Consider the following 22,500-nt stretch of genomic DNA (forward strand, 5'->3'; position numbering starts at 1 on the left):
CAGCTGCTTCTCGTGCTCGTTTCACTGGGCCACTTGGGCGGGCGGGCGGCCCGAGGCGCACACGGGCGTAAATCAGCCCCGCATCCGCTAGGCCTGTGGTGGTTGGCACACAGAGATGGTGGAAGCCAAAGAGGAGGTGCAGGAGATCGGTCTTGTGCTGTCTTCAGTTCAGTGCATGTGTGCTCTCTTCAAGGGATTTGGTGACGGATTCGGAGACGATTTACTGAAAGATCTTTCCTTTCGTGGGCCTGGGGGGATTTTTATTGTCGATTTTTAGACCATTTGTTGACATTCCGGGAATGTCTCAGAGAATCTGAAGATGTTTTTTCTTGGACAACTCATTTCCCAGAATTTGTGTTATCGCCTGAGCTTCAGCCTCCATTAATCTCCCGCCTCCCATGGAGCGAGGTATTTCCTCTTTGAAGAACAAAAAGGGTTTGCCAATCAATTTGACACAGGTGGAAAAGGTCAGATTCATATGGCGAAAAATCTTGTGTGTCAAAAACTCCCCATCCCACCTGCAGCAGACCAAAGAAGTTTCGTACATTTATTTGAATAGGTCATTTATATCATTTATGAATTCAGAGTCGCTGGAATGAGGAACACTATTTTCTACTAAGCTATTTTAGATTCAGCGTTTAATGGAAACACCTTTAATCTCCTTTCCACATAGATGCGATCATGTCCACTGTTGTGGCAATGATGACTGCAGAGATGTTGCTTCTAGAAGGCCCCCTCTGGAGTCTTGGCAGTTGTATTTATAATATGTGTTGTCATGCTCCTGTCTCAGGAACTCACAGCTGGTGACTGGAAGGTGTTGGTGCCATTGGGTGTGTGTGTGTGTGTGTGTGTGTGTGTGTGTGTGTGTGTGTGTGTGTGTGTGTGTGTGTGTGTGTGTGTGTGTGTGTGTGTGTGTGTGTGTGTGTGTGTGTGTGTGTGTGTGTGAGAGATTAATTTGACAGCTCATCTCTCTTACTCTGTCTCTCTCTCCTCTGCTCACCTGCAGGTTCGACTACCAGGAGCTGCTCCATAATTCTAGTTTCTGCCTGGTCCCTCGAGGTCGGCGCCTGGGCTCTTTTCGGTTCCTGGAGGCCCTGCAGGTGTGTGTTTTTTTTAAAGTTCTCCTCCCTCCAAGGCTCCCATCCCATCCCCATGCCCCCACCCCCAACCCCCCTCCACTTGAGTGGTTCCCTGTGGTCGTTCATGTCGTCGGCAGGCGAGGTTATGGCGAGATGTTTTTGCAAACCCTCTGGGTCGAGAGCACTGGTGTTTGGCTTATTGGTATTGACAAGCTGTCATCTTTTCATAAACAACCCAAGAAGCCCTTCTGTATAGTAGATACAGATTCAGACTATTTTTATCTCCCTCGCTCCATACCACCCACTTTCATTAGTACCTAGTCTTTCTCTCCCTCCCTCCCCACACTTAGTTTATTTTTATCTTTTGCCTTTTTCTTACTCTCCCTGTCCCCTCATCGTCCTCTTTTTTTATTGTTTTTGTATTGATATTCTTTTCGCTGTTTCCCTTTTTCCTCCCCTCTGTGTATCTATCCATCTCTTTCTCTCTTCCTCTCTTAGTCATGTCCTCTCTCTCTTTATCTGTACCCTCCCTCTATCTTTCTCCCTCTTCCTGTCCCTATCCCTGGCTCTCTCCCTCTCATTTCTTTTCTCAGACAGTTAAATGGTGTTCATTAAGCCGGTTTAAGTAATCTAGATGAGGACTTTATTGAAACACCTCTAAATGCCTCATAAACCCTCTGCAATTTCTGTGTCCCATTACTAAGGTAAAGCTTTTCATTAGAGGACATGGTTTATAGCTGCTTGCACCCACAAAGTGCTCCGGCTAAATTGAGCGTGCCAGCCATGTTGACCGCAGAACGTCCAGCGAAGCAAAGCAGCTTTTTATTTGATTTGTTTATGTCACAGGTTAACCTTTGAAATAGGGCTTACAAGCACACTTCAGCTTATTAAAGCATGCCAGGAAAAAAACCAAGTCAGGAATAATGTATAGTCAGGTTGTGATTATTGGGAAATAAACTTACTCGGGATCCTGACACAAAGTGGACACATTTTCAGTGAACGGTTACCAAGGCTGCACTCTTGGTCATCATTTCAAAGATTATTGTCATGACAACAAACACACAAAAAAAACCAGCATCTTCAATCAGTAACCATGCTGGACCAGTCTCCAGTGATTTCACTTTTATTTATTATATATTATTATTTATTTATTTAGATGTCTGAGGCCCACCTCTGAGGGGAGAACATCAAAGGGCTTTTAGGTGTGACACAGATTGAACAGCAGCATCCGCACTCACACTCAATTTATCATCGCCGCTCCCCACAATAAGGAGGGCAGCCATGCAGATGGTTGGGTGTTGGAGGAGGGAGGAGAGGAGAAGAGAGGAGAGGAGAGAAGAGGGAGGGGAGGTGTCTCTGACTCAGCTAGCTGCCTGCTTGCAGTGTTGTTTTCAGTTTTTTTTTGTTTTTCTGTCCATCTAGAAGGGGAGGGGTGTCTGTGTTCTTCTGAGGGAGTTCATAGTACCTGCCTTAAGCACTGGGTGATAGCATACGTCTTAATAGCCTATGTTTACACTGAGTGCCATGTGCAATTCTAACTGCCAATTCAAACTGAATTCTAAACAAGGTTTCAGCCAAGTAAAGCGTAACTCTCACCTTCCACGAACCTCAGCTCTAGCCCTAACTGTAAGTAGAACCAAATCTTTATATTTCTTAGTGTCATTGAGGTTGTCCTTTAACTCTTAGATGCTGACTGCTTGTACTGCAGGGCTTTGACACTATTAGCAAGGATCCTGATAGAAGCCAATCAATGCAAAAAGCTGTTGAAGGTGCCAGCTTTTAAAGTGTTTCTCTCCAGAAGTTACAAGCAGTACCCTGAGATGTTCCCATCTTTAATGATTACGACAAAAGCATCACTTCTCTCTACTCCACACTTAAGATGGGGGCTATGCTTTTTCATACTGCAGGAAGTGAAGTTCGACAGCTACTGTTTTGACTTCCAGTGAGCTACTTGAGCTTTGCTACTCCAGGACTGTGCAGTTCACCCTTCTGAAGAGGATTTAGAGCAGCTAGAGATGGAAGCCCAGACTCAACAGCAATCGCTGCCTCCTTAAATCTCAAATCAGTGTCAGCTTTTAATGATCCTAGGAGCACAGCGTGAGGATTTTACACTGGACAAAAGTGGACAAACCAGTTCTTCTCACAGCTGTGCATGCTTGAGCTGATTCATGCACTTTAGATCTACAGAATCACATAGCATCCCTCCCCCGCATAGAGGAAGATGGAGATGCAGCTTAAAGTCTGATACCAGTAATTACTGCAGCATGACATGTTGCTGTTTAGTGTGCGGTGGCTGTGTCTGTTGAGTTGATTCATGTAGAGCATAATGCACATTTTATCTCAGACAAATGACTAAGTCTGATCTTTTGTAATCATTACATTTACTTTCTACAGGCCCTTGTAAGCCCCTTACAAGCACTTTCAGGTCCATTTCAATTCCACAAAGAGAGAGTGTTTTTTTTTAAGCACACCAGCGCTTCGGGTAGTTTGCCTTTGCATGTGAAGTCGTCTTTGTGAACGTTAAAACCTTGTCACTTGACGCAGGCTCATCATCTGGGACTAATGAAAGTGGAATGACTCTATTTTGTTTCCGGTGTTTTCTTTCAGGCAAAGCCAAATGGGGGTTTAGATGAATCACAAGTATGACTCCTTTTGTAGCTGGTTTGAGAGAACAATGGTGCTTTTGTCACAGTGCTTTAATGCACCGGTCTATGGATTTCTCTTATGTGGGTTCCATCCGTAACCTGACGGATATGACACCATTATATCCATAATGCCTTCTAGAATTTTACAATAAAGGCTGATGTAACTGGATGTAACTGACATAGGTTTGGATCAAGTGTTTGTAACCCCCCCCCCCCCCAGCAGCTGTCTCTTAGTTTGACAATGACCGTGCTGAGTAGTCCTTTACGGTGCCAGTGCGGTTAGTACGTTTATTTTATTTTATTTATTTATCTCTAGAAAATCTGTGTGTTTTTTACAAGTGTTTGTAACCCCCCCCCCCTTTCTTTCCTACTGTGAGGCGCATTGTGTTACCTCCTTGTATGAAATGCGCCGTACAAATAAAGTTTGATTTGATTTGATTTGATTTGATGACAGGTGCTATGCCATGCTTGGAACACATTCTATAAGTCTACAGAACTATTTGTATTATTTATAGACCCAATCCGGTACAGTAGGTGTAAATACTGTAGATTCTGGTGAGGTGCAATATACATGATGGGGAGTGATCAGACCATGTGCTCATCCAATCCTTTATCATGTGTTTCTTACCTCATGGTCGTGATGAAACATGATCATTATGACAGGTGGGAAGCACAGTGACAAACGCCAAACCAAACCCAATGCCAAATGACATGCCCAAATGCTGTCTCCTTTTAGGTAGAGAAGGCTATCTTTTTGAGATGGGAAAATCCATAGAAGAGCAAATAATATGAAGTCATTAACATTATCGTTATGACATTATTAAATAGAATGGGTGTGACTGACAAAAGCGGCTTTATCCATTAAATACAATGGCACATCTAAACGTCACAGCGCATTTAATATACCGTCTGTCTTGTTAAAAAATGATTTTTATCATTTACGTTCACTTTTTATCAGCAGTATTTGAGCTAGGAGTCGGGAAAGTGCACGTGTCACTGATATCACTGATGGATGTCTGGGTTCCAGGGGGGGTGGGGGGGTGGGGGGGTGGGTGCGAGGGGAGTGTCTGATTCGTTCAGCATAGAAACAGAAATGAGAAGAAACGTCAATGTAATGAGTAATCGTTGAGGTTACTGCTTCAATTAACAATGGAACATAAACAAAAACATTATTAGCAGCCAATTTATTTCTTAAATGAAATCCTCACTCATCATTTTAGCCGCAGCGTCCTGCTCTGTGTTTGGAACTGCATTAAAGCCGGTCTGGGTTTAGATGTGTGGGTTCCCATGAAAGTGCTAGTCCTCTTTTATATGAAATCCACTATCTGGGGTGGCAACCCACATTATATTTTGCCACACATTGTGCAAACACTTCCACCTTAACCAAGTTGTGGTGTTAGCCGTCCTGTTATAGGAAAATAATTGCACTTGCAATTGCATTGGGAACTGCGTTAATCAGTCCCAATTAAGAATCAAAACAAAACCATTTTAAAGCGTATATTATCAGGATTCATATTTTGTCCTAAAGTGAAGTGAAGTGATGTCCATTCTGGCACATTACAAATAGAAATACATTACAAATAAAATGATGGTGTCGTTGGCATGGTTACTGAAATGCTTGCCACATGTTCCATGTTACCATGACTTCAATCTACAGCCCTGTCCTTTGACTCCCTCTGCCCAGGCTGCCTGTATCCCAGTGTTACTCAGTAATGGCTGGGAGCTGCCCTTCTCTGAGATCATCGACTGGAACAAAGCAGCCATCATCGGTGACGAGAGGCTCCTGCTACAGGTACACCCTAACCTCACTCATTCCAACTCGGACAGGTGGCTTTATTAGTCGCCACGGCAACACTGTGGCATGATGTGGGCACTTCAGAATGTTTACTCTGGCTCAGTAAAGACAGTCTGTAGATAGATGTGTTTGAGTATGAGGCATCAGGGATGTGCACAAGGGTATTTAACTGGGTTTTCAAGTGTGTAAAATGTCAGATGTAACTGCTTATCTGGGAGCATCACTTAAAGAGTACCATCATGTAAAGTTGAACAAATGATCCACTCATTCAAACAGTGCAAATGATTTACAAGCTTGTTGTTAATCATCTTGGTGGGGAGTCATAAGATATGGAAAAATAAATGTGTCATAATACTCAACGATTTACAAATGTGTTTTTCTATCCACAAACACAGAACTCCTTACTTGTGACATGTAAGTTCTCATTTGAATGAACACACAAATTGATGTCTATTTTCTAAATATATACTTTGCATTTGTTGTCAAATTTGCAAATTTGTAATTCTGTGTGTAAATTGGATCAAACACATGCATTCAACCATATAAGTCACAAGTAAAGAGTTTTATGTTTGCAGATAGAAAAACACATTTTGAAATCGTTGAATTTGTGTGGATCATGGTAAGATGTATTTACAAATAATGATGGGCCATTTTTCTCTCCGTAATATCTTTTGACCCTGATGTTTCAAGGTGCCCACTTATGAGTCTTCTCCTTAGCAGAGTTTCCTGAGCATGTGAAACATGCGGCTATTGTGCCTTCAAAGGAATGCAATGGCTCGCTTTACAATCTCCATGGTCTTTGTATCATTTCACATGCCACCTGAATGTCATTACTTCTTTGCTTCTTTTTAGACGTTCCTGAAATCCTAGATACATTCCAACCATTTTCCTTTCTTTAAATTTCAAATTCCAAATATTATGCTCCAACATGTTTCAGTGCTCCCCAGTACAATCTTTTTGCTGCTCCTTAATTATCATTTTTTAATTAACCTTGACCTTCTTTATGTCCACAATGGGAGAGTGATAAGATTGTGTGTTCTTTGGTGACTTGTTTCCACAGAAGGTAGCGAAAGAGAGAGAGAGAGAGAGAGAGAGAGAGAGGGAGAGAAAGAGGGAGAGAAAGAGGGAGAGAGATAGAGAGAGAGAGAGACATGGTTGGTCCAATGCCACACTACCTGAACACATTAATCCAGTTCTCCCCTCCTCATTTCTCTCTACCTACAGTAGTGTCCCTTCCAGCCAAATGCCCCTATATCAATAAACCTCCATTCCATTAATTATGGCTACATCCTGTAAGATGTATGATATTTATACGCTTTAATTACTGAACTTATTAACAGTTGGTACCTCTCTGGCCATTCATGGCTAGGAGGGAGAGTGGTAATTAATGTGGCAAAAGCTGGGGGATTTTTGAAATATGAGAGGCAAAATGTCACCAAAGACATGAAAGACAATGAGGATATTAGAATGAAAAGAAGAAAGCCGGAGGGATAGTGAGAGAAAGGAGGAAGTAAGGAAGGAAATTGAACTAAAAGGTTTTAGTCTCTGCATCTCTCGCTCTCTATTCCTCTCTCTATCTCTCTCTCTCTCTATCTCTCTATTTCCCTCTCTATTCCTTCCTCTCTCTCTCTCTCTCTCTCTCTATTCCTCTCTCACTCTCTCTCTATTCCTCCTTACCCTCCCCCTCCCCTCTCTCTCTCTCTCTGTCTCTCTCTCTCTATATATATATATATATATATATATATATATATATATATATATATATGTCCTTTCATGGCTTAATAAATTATAACAATTAATAAATGGGCCTGTATGTCATCCATTGATCTCATATGGCTTGTGAGATCTCCATCTTTCTCCGTTTCTGACACAGACAGGGGCTTTCATTCCATTTGATTTGCATCCAGACAATCAAACTGCATAAAGCACGGGCCTATTAAAAGCTGTGAGTGGCTTCAATTCATGTCCCCATAATTATTACTGATTACTCGCCATTGTGTGTAAGCTATTTACGAAAGCCAGCTATTCCTCGTCCCCTCCACCTACACAGGAAGTGTGCTTGCCATAATAACCGTGTGGTAATTGTCATATTGTCTTAACAAAGTGGACCTCTTGAAAATGGAATATTAAAATATTCCATTGTCTTTACACAGTGGGATGCCAGCGTGAGATCACGGCGAACACAATGCAGACTCAATTAATTGGCTCTTAATTCGTTGAGATATAAATGGATTTTCATGTGGAGATAAAGTGCATCCTTGACCTTGGGGGAAATAGAAACATTAATATTTAGTTTTTGAATGATGAAAAGTTAGTACTTTTCTTTGCTTTGATTTCCTGATACCCACATAGCTGCATTTTCTTTTGAAATTCACCAGGCATGTTTAATTCTTTGTTGATTTATTTATGTTCACAGGTCATGGTTTGCTGCGTAGAGTGCTGTTTGGAGATGAAAACAATATCGTTACTGGTTTTTACCATTCATTTACACTTAAAAGAAAAATTCAGCATGAAAATAATTTTTTTTTATCTCACAATCAGGGAAAAAAAGTGCTGGTTTCATCAACAATCTAAGAGCAAATAGAGGCTGTATATTTCACCAAACGAGCAAACCGTAGCCATTAAAGTCAGACAGTGTTCAAGGTGTCAGGATGAAGAACAATATCCAAGGTTATTCTAATGAGCCGCCCTCTCCCCTCTCAACACTTCAGCCCATGAAGAAGGCAGCTGGATTAAGAGGAGAGAGTGGAAAAACACACACGGCGCTCTAATTCCATATTGCAATTGAGTTGCTGCACCTGCTGGGGGAATAGAATCTCATTACATTCAATTATACTGAGGAATGAACCGCAGAAAACCCAATGCAATACACAGAGGGGCTCAGCACCCCCACAGAGACGAGGCGAGGGGGGGGGGGGGTCCTCTTACCTACTGAGATGTTCACAAACACACAAATACACAATATATATAGGATCCCAGGTACACACACACACACACACAGCCTGCACAGACACCAGCATAGATGCAGACACAAGAGTGTGTACCCAATCACAGTGACAAACTTGTTCCACCCACAGACCATACTCTCTCTCACACACACACACACACACACACACACTATCTCTCTCTCTCTCTTTCTCTCTCTCTCTCTCTCTCTCTCTCTTAATCGTACTCATGTATTCCCCCCTATAGAGTAGACCCATAAACAGCAGTGGTGGGCAGCGGGGGAGGGGGGAGTAGAGAGTAGGGTAGGGGGCTCGCCATTTAATTTGATTTATTTACATCCCGTGTCTGAGTTTATTAAAACTCTGAGTGCTGTCAGCCGACCCACTCGCAGGTCTGCCCACGCTCCTCGCTCAGGCACGGTAGCGTGAGGATCGGGGAGCCTTAACCCCGTGTGTTTTTATCAACTAAAAGGAGGGAAAAAACCAGATTCTTTTTCTTCCCCCAGCCTGCCCCTCACTCCCGTCCCGCTGTGTGTCACATCATGTATCTTGTGTTTGCCCGTGTTTTTCTCTATAATTCATCACACAGCGCTGGGGAGGAGCACAGAGGGAAGTGGCAGCAACACTGCAGCACACACACACACACACACACACACACACACGCACACACACGCACACACACACACACACACACAGCAAACACAAGGAGCAGCATTCTCTGCCAGCCAGGGGGTCTGACACCACTCCCCCTGACACTCCACACACACACACACACACACACACACACACACACACACACAAAGAGAGACACACACACACACAGAGACACACACACACACACACAGAGAGACACACACACACACACACACACACACACAAATACACACACAGAGAGGCACGCATATACACATAAACACACATACACACACACATACACACATGCACTCTCTGTCTGTCTCACACACACACACACAGACACATGCACGCACATGCACATACACACACACACACACACACACACAAACATGCACTGTCTCTGACTCTCGCGCACACACACACATGCACGCACACACATATACACAGAGAGACACAAAAATCTAAGAAGCACAAAAACACGTGCATACACACTCAAACATGCACACAGAGGTAGTCACATCCAAGTGTGCCCTTACAGAGATAAAAACACACCACACACAAATTCTCTCTCACAAACATGCATGTTTACTGTTTATGCTTTGGTGCTGTGACAGCTTCTCACCAGGCCAGCTTTATTTGTTTACTTATTTATTTGCATAGTTACACGTACACACACACACACACACACACACACACACACACACACACACACACACACTGACAACAATTTACTCCCCAACATTTGGGTGGCACTAAAAATAAAGATAGCCGTGTTGCCTGTTACTCCCAGAAGCCACAGAGCGTTGGCCTCTAAAGACTGTAAAGGCCACCAGGGATCCTTAGGGAGCGATCTGTCACCATAGACCCTCTTGGGGAAGCTGAATATAGGGTTGGAATGGAACATGACCTTCATGAAGAATCATGATTTTTGTAGAAATATGTATTATACCATGATATAGTATTGTATTATTTGTATTGTGTTGTGTTGTATTTTATTGTGTGTTGCTGTTACTATAGTGGTATGTGCTATAACAGTGATCAAGACCATTTCTTTCAGAATGCAAGATTATATTTTATTTCTGTTATTCATTCCTGCGGAGCAAACTACATTCCCCTTCTGTGGTCAAGCATATTTGATTTCTCACACATCTTTTTCTCTTTCTCACCTTTCTCTTCTCTTCTCTTCTCTTCTCTCTTTGCAGATCCCTTCAATTACCAGATCAGTGGACCATGACAGAATATTGGCACTCAGGCAACAGACTCAGTTCCTGTGGGATGCCTATTTTTCTTCAGTCGCAAAAATAGTATTAACTACATTAGAGGTAAGTGCTTCTTTTTCCCAGAGCCCGTCTGCTGGTAGGATGTGTGGGGGTATGGGAGGTAGGGGCGGGGGGGGTGAGATGGGATGGGGGGGGGGGGGGGGGGGGGGGGGGGCGGTCAGGGCCAGACAGGAAGCTGTGGTGATAATGGATGGCCCCTTTTATAATGTGCAAAACGTGGAGAGCATGAATTGATGGGGTGCTGCTCGGGAGCTTTAGCCGCTATGCTCCTGATTCTCACTCAGGTTTAGACCGCTGTTTTTTACAGCAGGGCAACTCATTATGGAGACCCCAGTTCAGTTTGGCACTTTTGTTACTCTGTTTTTCCCATTTCTATCTGTCTGCCTCTTTTTTGTACCTTTCGCTCCCTCTCTCTCTCTCTCTCTCTCTATAATTCACCTGAGGAAGTTCAAAAACAAGCTCAAGGCTTTCATCACACTCCATCTACATGCAGGTTCAGTCATCGCCACTACCATTCCATGCTTAATGAAACGCTCACTACCAGGCCTTCAATCAGATTCTTGGCAGTGTATCATCAGCAGTCTTCTTACTAATACTATATTCAAGATACTGCCTTTGGTATAGTGCAACTTTATTCACTTATTTTGAACTGAAAATGGACGTATGAATGCAACTCTTGACAAGAATTTCTGCCCTAACCAATCGATAGCCAGCCATAACCAGGCAAATTCTGACTATTCATAAACTCTGCAGTTGGAAGTACTGAGCTATGTACTTACAGAGGCGTTTCCATTATTCCCCAAAATTAATGAGAATGAATGAGTTCATTCAGTGCTTAAATGAAAAAGTGAACTTCTGGGGTGAGAGCCTTGTCAAGTAGCATATCTATGGTTACTAAAAGATATAAAAATCAATGCCTTCTGAGTGGGAAATGTCTGATGTTTTGGTCGAGAAAAAGACGCCTGGGGTTAGAGAAGGAGTCACAGGAGCAGCAGCAGGACTTGGAGGAGTTTGTGTGTCAATGCACATCGTTCTCAATGAGAAAGGCTTGGGCTTAATGGAGGAGCAGGCAGAGACTGGGAGGAATCATTTGGCACAGTATGAATCATTCCCATCCTCCAAAGCCAATAAGGCCACCCTTGATTGACCTCCTCCCGTCTGTGTTATTGATAATGATTCATTTTTGGTCCGAGTCAATTAGCATTGGCATGGAAACAGGCATGGTTTAACAGGCACTGTCCTCGCGCTGGTGTGTGTCTCTGGACTATGATGGATGTGCTGTTGTGACAGGTCAGGTTAACGCTTCTCTGGGCTTAGGCCTCCAACTGTTTTAAATCAGAGCTGCTTTAGAAAACCTCTTCTTCTTCGAGCAGTTGTACACAGTATGTGTTGACGTGAGGGGGACACAGGGAACGTCAGGGGAATCTCATGTGTACAGAAATATATTTTGTATTTAATTTAGCCGTTTGAGGCTGTAATTAAAATGGTTAAAGCAGTAATGAGGTCTACCTGCTAACACTGCCAACAGTAGTATAGTTAAGGCTAGCATCATAAGGTTCCTGGTTCCTGCTAGCACTGCCAACAGTAGTATAGTTAAGGAAAGCATCATACGGTTACTGGTTCCTGGCCAGCTCCTCCTGCCTCTTTGTGGAAGTGTCATTGAGTCACATACTCAATCCCCCAGTTAGCCCCAGCAGCAGGCTGCAACAGCTTGTATAGCTTCCCCACCATTGGTAGATTTTAGGCATAAATTAAAGTGTTTTGAGTGTCTGTGAGTCTGTGTATTTTAGGCATAAATGAAAGTGTTTCGAGTGCTGTGAGTGTGTATTTTATGCATTCACTTCATTTGCCACTGGAAATTTCTACTGAACCACCAAGGACTTTCTGTTAAGGCCATCAGTAAGTGCTTAAGCATTAATTGAATAGTGCTAATGAAAATACACATTTTTGCCATATAACCTCAACCCCAGCTATCTCCTTCTTGAATACACCATGGTCATTTCAAGCTACTGCTGCATATTTCCTGGTATGATTGGTTTCGTCACTAAATAAAAAATATCATCACACATTCGACCTTACATGATTTGTTTTGTGTCAACCAACAGCTAATCATTTCTGTTTGGAATTACTTTCCCATGACACATGGGACACCTTGCCCATACATAATGAAGAAGGGAAGCCAGAGACGTGGAGAGAGGTAGAGAGAGGGAGGAATGGATGATGCTAAATAGAAAAACAAGATGCTGAGAGAGAGTGCAGATGTACAAAGAGGGAGATTGGTTGAAAGACCCTCTGTAGAATCCACACTTTCTGTCTTATGGGCTGCCAGATCACCAGGTGTGTGTTTCAGGCACCCCCTCACCCACCCCCCCCCCCCCCCCCCATCCCCCAAAGCCGCACTCTTTTGTCCCGACATGTTAAGCGCTCGCTGGTACCTGCAGACTGCCAACATGGAGGAAATGAGGCATCCTAAGCAGCCCAGCGAGTGGTCTGCCGTCTCCTTTGAGGGTTAGCGGGCTGGGGGTAAGTGCCAGGCAATTCTGTGCAAAGAGAGGAAGTCAGCAAACAGCAGCGCTCGCCTCAGTGCCCTCCACGCTCACGGGGGGACCACGAGTTGAGCTCTGTTTATGTTTATGTTTATGTGTTTGTTTGGTTGGCTGCTTGATGATATTGGCGGGATTGATGTTGGTTTGCTTTTTTTCCGGATGTTTTTTTACTTTTGGTCAAAACTGGCTCAGGTACAATCACTCAGCTGTGAAGAAAAAAACAAAAACCACAATGCTGTGTTGCTCATCAAACGATGCACACTCCGAGTGCACATACCGGGGAGTCTGTCTCTCCCAAACCAGCTGCACAGCCAGTTCATAAATCATCCCTCTTTTGGCCCAGGAAATATCTTAAGCAACGCGAAGGAACTACACATATGTGTGGAGAACTAAAGGGAAGGAAGGGGACAGCTCTAAACGAGTTGGGTTCGCTAATTAGACTCCCTCAATGATCTTAATTAAGACCAGCAGTCCCTGTCTATGAGAGAGACAGGGAACAGGTAGGACTCTAAGCAGCAGGAGGGGGAAAGGGGAGAGGTGGGGGGGGGGGGAGAGAGAGAGGGAGGGAGAGAGAGAGGGATAGAGGGAGGGAGAGGAAGACTGACAGAGAGAGGTAAGTGTCCATATGGACGGTTCTGTCTTTAGAGCCAAGAGCCAACAGCCAAGAACAGGAATGGGGCAGCTGGTCTATTTTAGGATATCTCCAGTGTCTTTCTGGATGTATCCCACCAAAACACATACTGTGCTTTATTCATGCTTGAGAGGTTTTGATTTATGTGTTGTCTTGTGTTGTGAGAAGACAGATACAGCCTGCTTCTACTGAGTTATAGTTAGATTGGGCTAAGGAGAGTTACATTTCTGCTATTTCTCTATGTATCTGAAAAGATGCTATTGAAAGCAGATATCAAGATCAAGATGTCCACAATCTCACTATGCATCAATGCTATCAAAGCTCCCATGTTGCCAAAGCGCTTGACTCTCCATGGCTCTCATATGCAGGGTGTGTGTGTACAGTATTTAGCATCACAATGACTTCATTATTCCGGCACCATTCAGACCTGGATGGCATTTGGCAAACATGTTGGCATTCATTTGCACATGGGGTTTTACCATTGCCCTGTGTTAAAGGTGTTACCTGTGCCCATGGGTGGGATAGGCACACAACAGTGTTCATCCAGCCTCAGCACTCTCTCTTCTGCTGTTGTTTGTTTTCGGTATACTTTTTGTTTATATACTGTTTTATTTACCACAGATAATCCAGGTCTATTGGGTCTATTGTTTGTTTATATACTGTTTTATTTACCACAGATAATCCAGGGGTACGTTCGTCGTAGGATTGAAGCTAAATTAATCAATTGGCCTTTTAGCCCGTTAAGATTAGCGAGCTGATCCTAATCATGTGGTTAATTTCAAGCAGGCTAAAGTTATCATGGCATTTGCGCGTGCACGTCCTACTTCAAAAGGCAGGAAAGGTCGATCACCAAAACCATGATTTTCTAACGGTATAATGGTTCTAAACTCAAAGAAAAGGGCTCTTTTTTTCTCCGCTGGCGAGTAGGAGATGAACATGAACGCTTATGAAGAATACAAGACCATAATCATGGCAAAATTCAACACCACCACCGCTGTGAGAGCAAGGTGTGTTGGGATGTTTATAGGGTGATATCTATGTATGAATACCTGACGGCAAGTGTCAGCTGGTACAGAGGTTTCCTCTACCGGTTTGAATCTGCATGGTTGCTAGTTCAAATCCCCTCACCTCCTTCCTCGATGTAGTTTTACATTTCCTTGGAAGTCGCTTTGAATAAAAGCGTCTGTTAAATGACTAAATGTATTAATAACAAATGCAATAAATTGAAGCAGTGAAAATAAATTGTCTGTATTTCTCTCTATTCTTATCATGAGTCCACCGTAATCATTTTCTACAATAATGATATGCTATGGTGTACTAATAACACTCATATAATTATGAGTGCTTTGTTCTCCGCATCACCGACACTACAAAAATGTACCACTCGCAAAAAAGCGCAAGACAGTCAATGTGGTGTTTGCAATAAATGACTCGAGAAGGTCTTGTAAATGAATGATTCCTTGTCGGCTGAATCGGTAGCGCTCATACAAGAATAATGGATCTTGGCGATCGCAAAGAACTCTCTCCCTCCGCTAATCTAACTCTAATATCAGTCCTTGGTCAATGGGATCCCTCCTTTTTCCGGGGGTGTGGCAAGCTTATCCAGCTACACTTAAGTTAGCCTGCCCTGGAGCAGGTTAGTGCTAATCGATATGTAACTATGGTGATTTATCAAAAGTTGCTTCCACGAACCAAAAAGAGGGGCGTTTTTTATCTTAGCCTGAAAATTAGCTCGATAAACCGTTTAGCGAGCTACGACGAATACCCCCCTGGTCTATTGGGTCTATTGTTTGTTTATATATTGTTTTATTTACCACAGATAATCCGGGTCTATTGGGTCTATTGTTTGTTTATATATTGTTTTATTTACCACAGATAATCCGGGACCGAATACATTCACACATATCAAGAAGCAGACTGATGTGGAATTCTCTGCCTGGTGGACTGTACGCCTTGCCACAGTTCTCCACAGACCCTTCAATGTTCCCCTTCTACTACTCTCTGCTGGGTGAGTTCATACGGACCCAACAGCATGTTTAGTATGTGCGCTGTTGTGTATTGTTGTTATCATGTGTGTTGTGTTATTTAATAGTTGATTGTAAATGCATCAAATTACCACATTTGACTGGGTTGATGTAATTCAGAGGCATTATTTGAACATGTAGTATTTTGCTTGTTAATCCCAGATTAATGATAGGGTGGAAACACCTTGCTGCCATGTAATGTATGCCTTTATTCTATTAGTCCATGTTGAGTCTGTTGATGATATGGTACTACCACATGTTCTGTGCTTGTGTAATGGACAGAGACTCGGGATGTGTGCAATATTTTAAGACCTATTAAGGTCTCAAGGTGGAAAGTCAATCAGAGTTCAGCTATGAGGCAATGAGGAGGATCTTCAGACATGTTGATAAACTCACATCACAGTTCAATAACACAGAGCGTCTTTATTTCTCTCATTTATTCTCATCTCATGACATCCAGCCCCTTTGAAGATAGACATCGCTTTTGATCAAGTCCCATTAAACAAAGAATCACTCTGCGTTATGCTTGGTTGGTCCTTGATAAACAGTCAGCTATGCGTGGAGAATCAGCGCCCATCCTTATAATGACACTAACCTCTGAGACCTCCCTTCACACATCACATCTATCACTTACAGCAGCAGGCCCTCCCCTCTGCATAGCGTACACCATTTACCCAGGATGCAGCAGGCCCTCCCCTCTGTATAGCGTACACCATTCACCCAGGCTGCAGTAACAGCCCCCCCCCCTCTGCATAGCGTACACCATTCACCCAGGATGCAGCAGCAGCACCACAACAACAAGTCAAACAAATAGATAGATGGCTATACATTTCTATGAACTAGATAGACACAGAAACAGATATAGATAGATAGATAGATAGATAGATAGATAGATAGATAGATAGCGACAGAGAGAGAGAGGAGGGATCTTTGAACGTATCCAGAGGAACAGTATGGATGGAAAAAAAGGCCTTGGTTTTCTGACTTGCATAGTAAATCAGCATCTCTGGTGCAGTGCTGAGGACAAGACACACACTAATACAGTTCAGTGCCACAGTTCTGACGTGTAGCTGAGCTGGTGGAACATTTTGGCAAAACATTTCCAGAGGCGGATCCATGGAAATGACAAAAAACCTTGATTGAGACCCCATGATTGACATGCCATTACAGTTGAATTAATTAATGAGGAACCCTTGAGCTACTTATCATAATTTTGATGACGGATAATGAAAAGATTTCTTTCAAACTCTTTCATACTTTCAGAAGTATTTCATTGAACCTGAGGGGTTTATCCATGGCTGTTTTCACCAAACTTTGTTTTAGAGATTCATGTTTTATTTTGATTACTTTGATTTGTTTTTGGCATCTCCTTCTGTTGATGCTCTCCAATGAATTCCTTTTGAATTCAAATAAACTATGAGAGGCTGTGAAGTTTGGTAGTAAACGTATCCTGGCAGATTTGTTTACTTTGGAGTATGAGCGTTTTACTAAAGTTCATTTGCACTCTAATTCTCTCAAGTTGTTTTTTTGAGAAACTCCCTGAAACTCTGTTATTGGACCCCTGTGAGCGAGGAACAGTGAAAGAGAGAGAGAGAGCTCAAATTATTTATCCTTTAGCCTCTAGCTGTTTAATGAACAGATTGACTTTTCCTGAAAGGAGATTAATGAGATGTCAGTATACAGGTTTTCACCATTACATTGCCCCTCTTGTTAAACTGCCCTGAGCTGAACCTGCTGGCCACACGTCACATGACCAGAGCTGCCTTGTTATATGAAAATGCTTGTGTGGATCAGACTTTTCCCACGGATAGAATCTCCTGGATCCAAAAGTAAATATTTCTCCTCAGTCCTTTAAGTCAACCCCCTCTGACACTCACTCTCTCTTTCTGTATCCCTGAATGTCTGTCGTTCACACATGCTCTCCGGCACTCTTTGCCGTACAGAGACAGGCCCACACTCTCACACACACACACACACACACACACACATCAAACACACCTCTCCCTCCCTGTCTATCTCTCTCTCACACACACACACCCTCCCTCACACACACACACACATGAAACACACCTCTCCCTCCATGTCTCTCTCTCTCTCTCTCACCCACACACACACACCCACACAAGCATGTCCGCGCACACACACACACACACACACACACACACACACACACACACCCACACAAGCATGTCCGCGCACACACACACACACACACACACACACACACACACACACACACACACACACATTCCAAATTGCTTCATTTGCTGATGTTGGCGGCCACAGTGTGCTGGCAGCAGCGTGGGCTCCTTTCTTCGATCATGTGAACAAGCCGCTCCCCGTCAGCCCTGTGAGGTCCACTCTGAGTTAAGGGCTGCGTCTGAACTCCCCCACTCGTGTCCTCCCCTGCCTCTCATCCTCCTCCAGAGTGTGCATTAACCTCACGGCGGCTCGGCTCGGCTCGGCTCGGCTCGGCTCAGCAGCCCGCAGCCCCGCGGTGTGCCCAGGCTCACATCATTCCCCATAGCTCGCTCCAAGGACGCTGCCGGAGACCGCGGTGAAGTGGTAGTTTAGGTCATTGTTGTTTTTTGTTTGCCGAGGTTCAGAGTAGGTAGTGCTCGACAGGCATCTCTGAGTCATGACTCTGAAGGTATGGTGAACAATGCAGAGGAAAGGCGCTTGTGGAGAAATGAATAGCTTGTCCTCGAGAAGCCTTGAATTTCTTCCCCTGTTTTTTGTTCTCAGAGAGTATTTGATGGAGTAAAATGTGGGCCTTGATAACAAGCCATAGTTTTCTCTTTCTGTGACAGTGGTTTTCAAAGGGGCCTTTGAACAGTTCTCAAGATGGCCAGCACAAATTGGGGGAATGTCTGAGGGACATAGCAGAACACCTCATCAAGTGCAGCTATGTAACAGCTTAGAAAAATCTTGCCGTTCTCGAATTAGAACATGGAACATGTTTCATTTTGATGGTGTCTGTCTCAGATGTCTGTCACTAGCGGAATCAAATGTAAATCAGATCTGATGGGAATTAAACCTGATGGAAATGTTTGTTGCAATGAATCACGCTAACCCACCCCTCACTCAGAGAGAGAATGAAATAGAGAGAGACAGAGAGAAAGAGAGAGAGAGAGGAGGAAGAGTAAAAAGAGATATATGAGGCAGAAAGCAGAAGAGAAGACAAGGAAGTGTCTTAATGAAACCACCTTGCTGAGGGAAAGCAGAGGGATGGATGGTGGGGCTCACCTCACCTCTGCCACCATCTGGAGGGCCGCGCTTTAAATAGAAAAGTAGCCGTGCAGCTCACAGGAGGGACCCGCTTCAGCACCCGGTTCAGCACCCCGTGTCTGCAAGATTGATTGGAAGGCTTTTAGCACGACCCGGAGAGGGAGCACTGCATCGAGCAGCAGCACCCCGGGAGCTTGGGTGATAGGACATGTGTGTTAAAAGTGTGTGTGTGTGTGTGTGTGTGTGTGTGTGTGTGTGTGTGTGTGTGTGTGTGTGTGTGTATGTGTTTTCCTGCAGGTAAAAGCCCGTCCCTAGAGTTCACTGCAGTGGTCCAGGTGGTGACTCCTCTCCAGTCCCAGCTGCAGCCCGTGCTCAAACTCATCATCGCTGTTGCCAAATCCAAGTTCTGTGCACAGGTGAGGGTTCACTCAGCCAGGATGTCTGGATGCAGTAGCAGCAGACCCTAGCCTACTTCTCCTGGATATGGGGGCAAGGATTCTGTATACATAGCTGGACAATGACACTAAGTCTTGATACTGCTAAGTCCTTTCCAGTATCCTTCTCTTCTGACACGTGTTAACTCATTCTATTAGTATATAGTCAAATGTGTCATGGAAGGTGCTAGGTAGAAGGACACTGTCACACAATGCAAGAATTTCCACTTTGTCTTGTCTCTAATTCTTTTTTAGGCAGGCTTTTCATTTTTCTGTCCTGTCGCGTGAAATAATCATGATGGATACTCACAAACAGAAACAGCATATTTGGTTTGTTAAGAGATTGAGTCATTTCTTTGTCTTTAAACGAAAAGAATGTCACATGACGCACATCTCTAAACTGTTGACTCTTGTGATTGGAGTGGCTGCCAACGTGATTCACCATAATGTATTCAATTCAATTTTGAGCTAAGTCCTTCCAGTGCAGTCTAAATACGGTCTTAAACCTATTGAATCATGCTTCCAATTTAAGGTAATATTTCTTTGTTTGAATTCATTTGCCATATACTATTATATTTCACTCAGGACCACTCTCATCTAGTAACAATTTACAACGTATTATTATATTGAGAAGCATGCAACAATTATCCTTGGCTTAGTTTAGAGAGACTTCTGCTCATCATACTGGTAAGCATAGGAGTATAGTACAGCGGCTTTAACCGCTATTAAAATATTATAAATAATAAATAAATAATATTTAGAACAATGATTTACAAAGCAATAACATACTAGTGAAGCAAACACAAAACAACAAAACAAAAACAACAAGATAAATACAATACAGATAACAAATACAACAAATGTGTGTGATTATATGGTAAGTAAACACAGGGTGGTGTGAATAAATAAAAAGACCATTCATTCTTGTGGTTAAATATGACAAATCCACGGTGGACGTGCAGTATGACCATGTGAATGCCATGAGGTGGAGCGGGGGTGGTGGCAGGTGTTTGATTAGCAAGCTCAGCAGGGGGAGTCTGAATGACGGAGGACCGGCTTAAACGGACCGCCTTGGTTTTGAGAGTGACTGTGGTTGGTGCTGATGAATAAGCAGAGTGTCAGTTGATGAGCTATGCAGACGGCAGACTAGCGTGGCCCGCCTGAGCTAAGCTACGCTTGATTCATGGCTGAAATTTGTGTAGAACAAGTGTAAATGTGTCTAAGTGGAAGATACAGATCGCATTTTATCAATCATGGATATGAACAAATACATTTTCCATTTGCTAGTGTATTGTTACAGCAGACAGCAGTGCCAAATCTGACAAACCTACACAAAGATATGAAATATTAAAGTATCATCAGCTATAATTCAGAGAGCTCTCTCTATCTCTCTCTCTCTCTCTCTCTCTCTCTCTCTCTCTCTCTCTCTCGCTCCAGGCACCTAGTACTCAAACAGTGTCATGTTAAAAGTCTTTAAAAAGGCACCCCTTCAAGAGACTGGAGTTATGGTCTCAGACAGTTTGAATTGTTGCCTAAACTGATTTGTTTTATATAAATTTTACATTTTGTCCCATTACGCTGTCATATTGGCTCTTGGTTTCACTAATCTGTGTGGTGTCTCCTTCAGATCATAGTGCTGTGGAATTGTGACAAGCCTTTACCTCCCAAGAGCAAGTGGCCCTCCACCAGTGTGCCTATCACCGTTATTGAGGGAGAAAGAAAGGTAAGACTGTGGGGCCCAAAGCACACATGTGTTACATCATCGATGATCTCTTCTGACATGTGTTACATCATCACTGATCTCTTCTGACATGTGTTACCTCATCACTGATCTCTTCTGACACGTGTTACATCATCGATGATCTCTTCTCACATGTGTTACATCATCACTGATCTCTTCTGACACGTGTTACATCATCACTGATCTCTTCTGACACGTGTTACCTCATCACTGATCTCTTCTGACACGTGTTACATCATCGATGATCTCTTCTGACACGTGTTACCTCATCACTGATCTCTTCTGACATGTGTTACCTCATTCTATTAGTGTATGGTAGAACGTGTCATGGAAGGTGCTAGGTAAAAGGACACTGTCACACAATGCAAGAATTTCCACTTTGTGGTCTTGGAACTGTTTGGAGCTTTGGTTGTTGTCTCTAAGCCTTTTAGAGGCAGGCTTTTCAATTTTCTGTCCTGTCGCGTGAAATAATCATGAGAGATACTCACAAACAGGAACAGCATATTTGGTTTGGGGTTGGTTTTCGAGTAATTGTTTTATTTTTCAAACGAAAAGACTGTCACATGACGCACATCTCTAAACTGTTGACTCTTGTGACTGTAGTAGCTGCCAATGTGATTCACCATAATGTATTCAATTCAATTTTGAGTTTCCATGATTGAACCCCTAGCTATAGACTACTTTAAAAACCACTGTCACCCTCAGTTAAAGAATCCTTACAAGACTCTCTTCAAAAAAGTATCTTCATTTGTCTGAGTGCTATTTCATCCTCCAGTAGCTCGGCATAAATGGATGCCTTGAGTGGAGGCCTTTATTCAAATCACAATGTTTTCATGCATTATCTTAGAAATTGTGCTCCGTGTGGAAATCAAGTCTCGGAAGCCGGTGTCATCAACATAATGTTGGAACAAATGATTTATATGGAGATGTTTCCTTCACTCAGATGTGCGTGATGAAATGTTAGCAGCTCTTGTTAACTTCCACGAGACTTAGCGTCCACCAACCAACTACAGGTGTCCGCCAGACTATTCAGAGTGTGGTCTGCATAGAAAACATTTGGCTAGTGTGTAGTAATGCCCGAATCTATTTGGAAACTTCCTGATTGGTTGACACAGACATTTGAGTGGCTTATCACACACCTCAGGAGAGTTTCTGATGCATTTTGTTCTCTCGTCTATTTCTGCTTAGAGTGCCTAGATCATTTGTTTTATGTCAATGCCTTTCATTTAATCTGAAGACATTTCAACAATTTGTTCATTGTGTTGGTCAGAACCACTTTACTTTACTTTACTTTACTTTTTTCTTATGGAAACAGAGGTGTAGCAATTGCTCTTTCTGAACCCATTTGCACCTTGTATTAACATGCAATAATCTTCACATATCTTCAGACACTCAGAACAAAAGCAGAGCTGGAATGTGACCAGCGAAACCTCCTCCCCAGATAATCTAGCACAAATTGGGACTGGTGGCCTGGATATCTGGAGCTCTCCATTGTGTTTGCAACGGGTTCGTCATT

The 22,500-nt window shown here is 43.2% G+C and overlaps 1 protein-coding gene across 1 annotated transcript in view; it reads left to right on the forward strand.

The window, feature by feature from the left end:
• Window positions 1-22,500, forward strand: part of LOC105897019 (exostosin-1) — a 235,472-nt gene that overhangs the window by 190,609 nt on the left and 22,363 nt on the right. The window contains exons 3-8 of the mRNA XM_031581851.2: window positions 1,007-1,100; window positions 5,409-5,516; window positions 10,303-10,422; window positions 15,433-15,565; window positions 19,107-19,225; window positions 20,871-20,966. Coding sequence (XP_031437711.1) covers window positions 1,007-1,100; window positions 5,409-5,516; window positions 10,303-10,422; window positions 15,433-15,565; window positions 19,107-19,225; window positions 20,871-20,966 — 670 coding nt within the window. The remainder of the gene's footprint in view (window positions 1-1,006; window positions 1,101-5,408; window positions 5,517-10,302; window positions 10,423-15,432; window positions 15,566-19,106; window positions 19,226-20,870; window positions 20,967-22,500) is intronic.

The sequence above is a fragment of the Clupea harengus genome, chromosome 15 (assembly GCF_900700415.2).
Source record: "Clupea harengus chromosome 15, Ch_v2.0.2, whole genome shotgun sequence".
Classification (NCBI taxonomy): Eukaryota; Metazoa; Chordata; class Actinopteri; order Clupeiformes; family Clupeidae; genus Clupea; species Clupea harengus.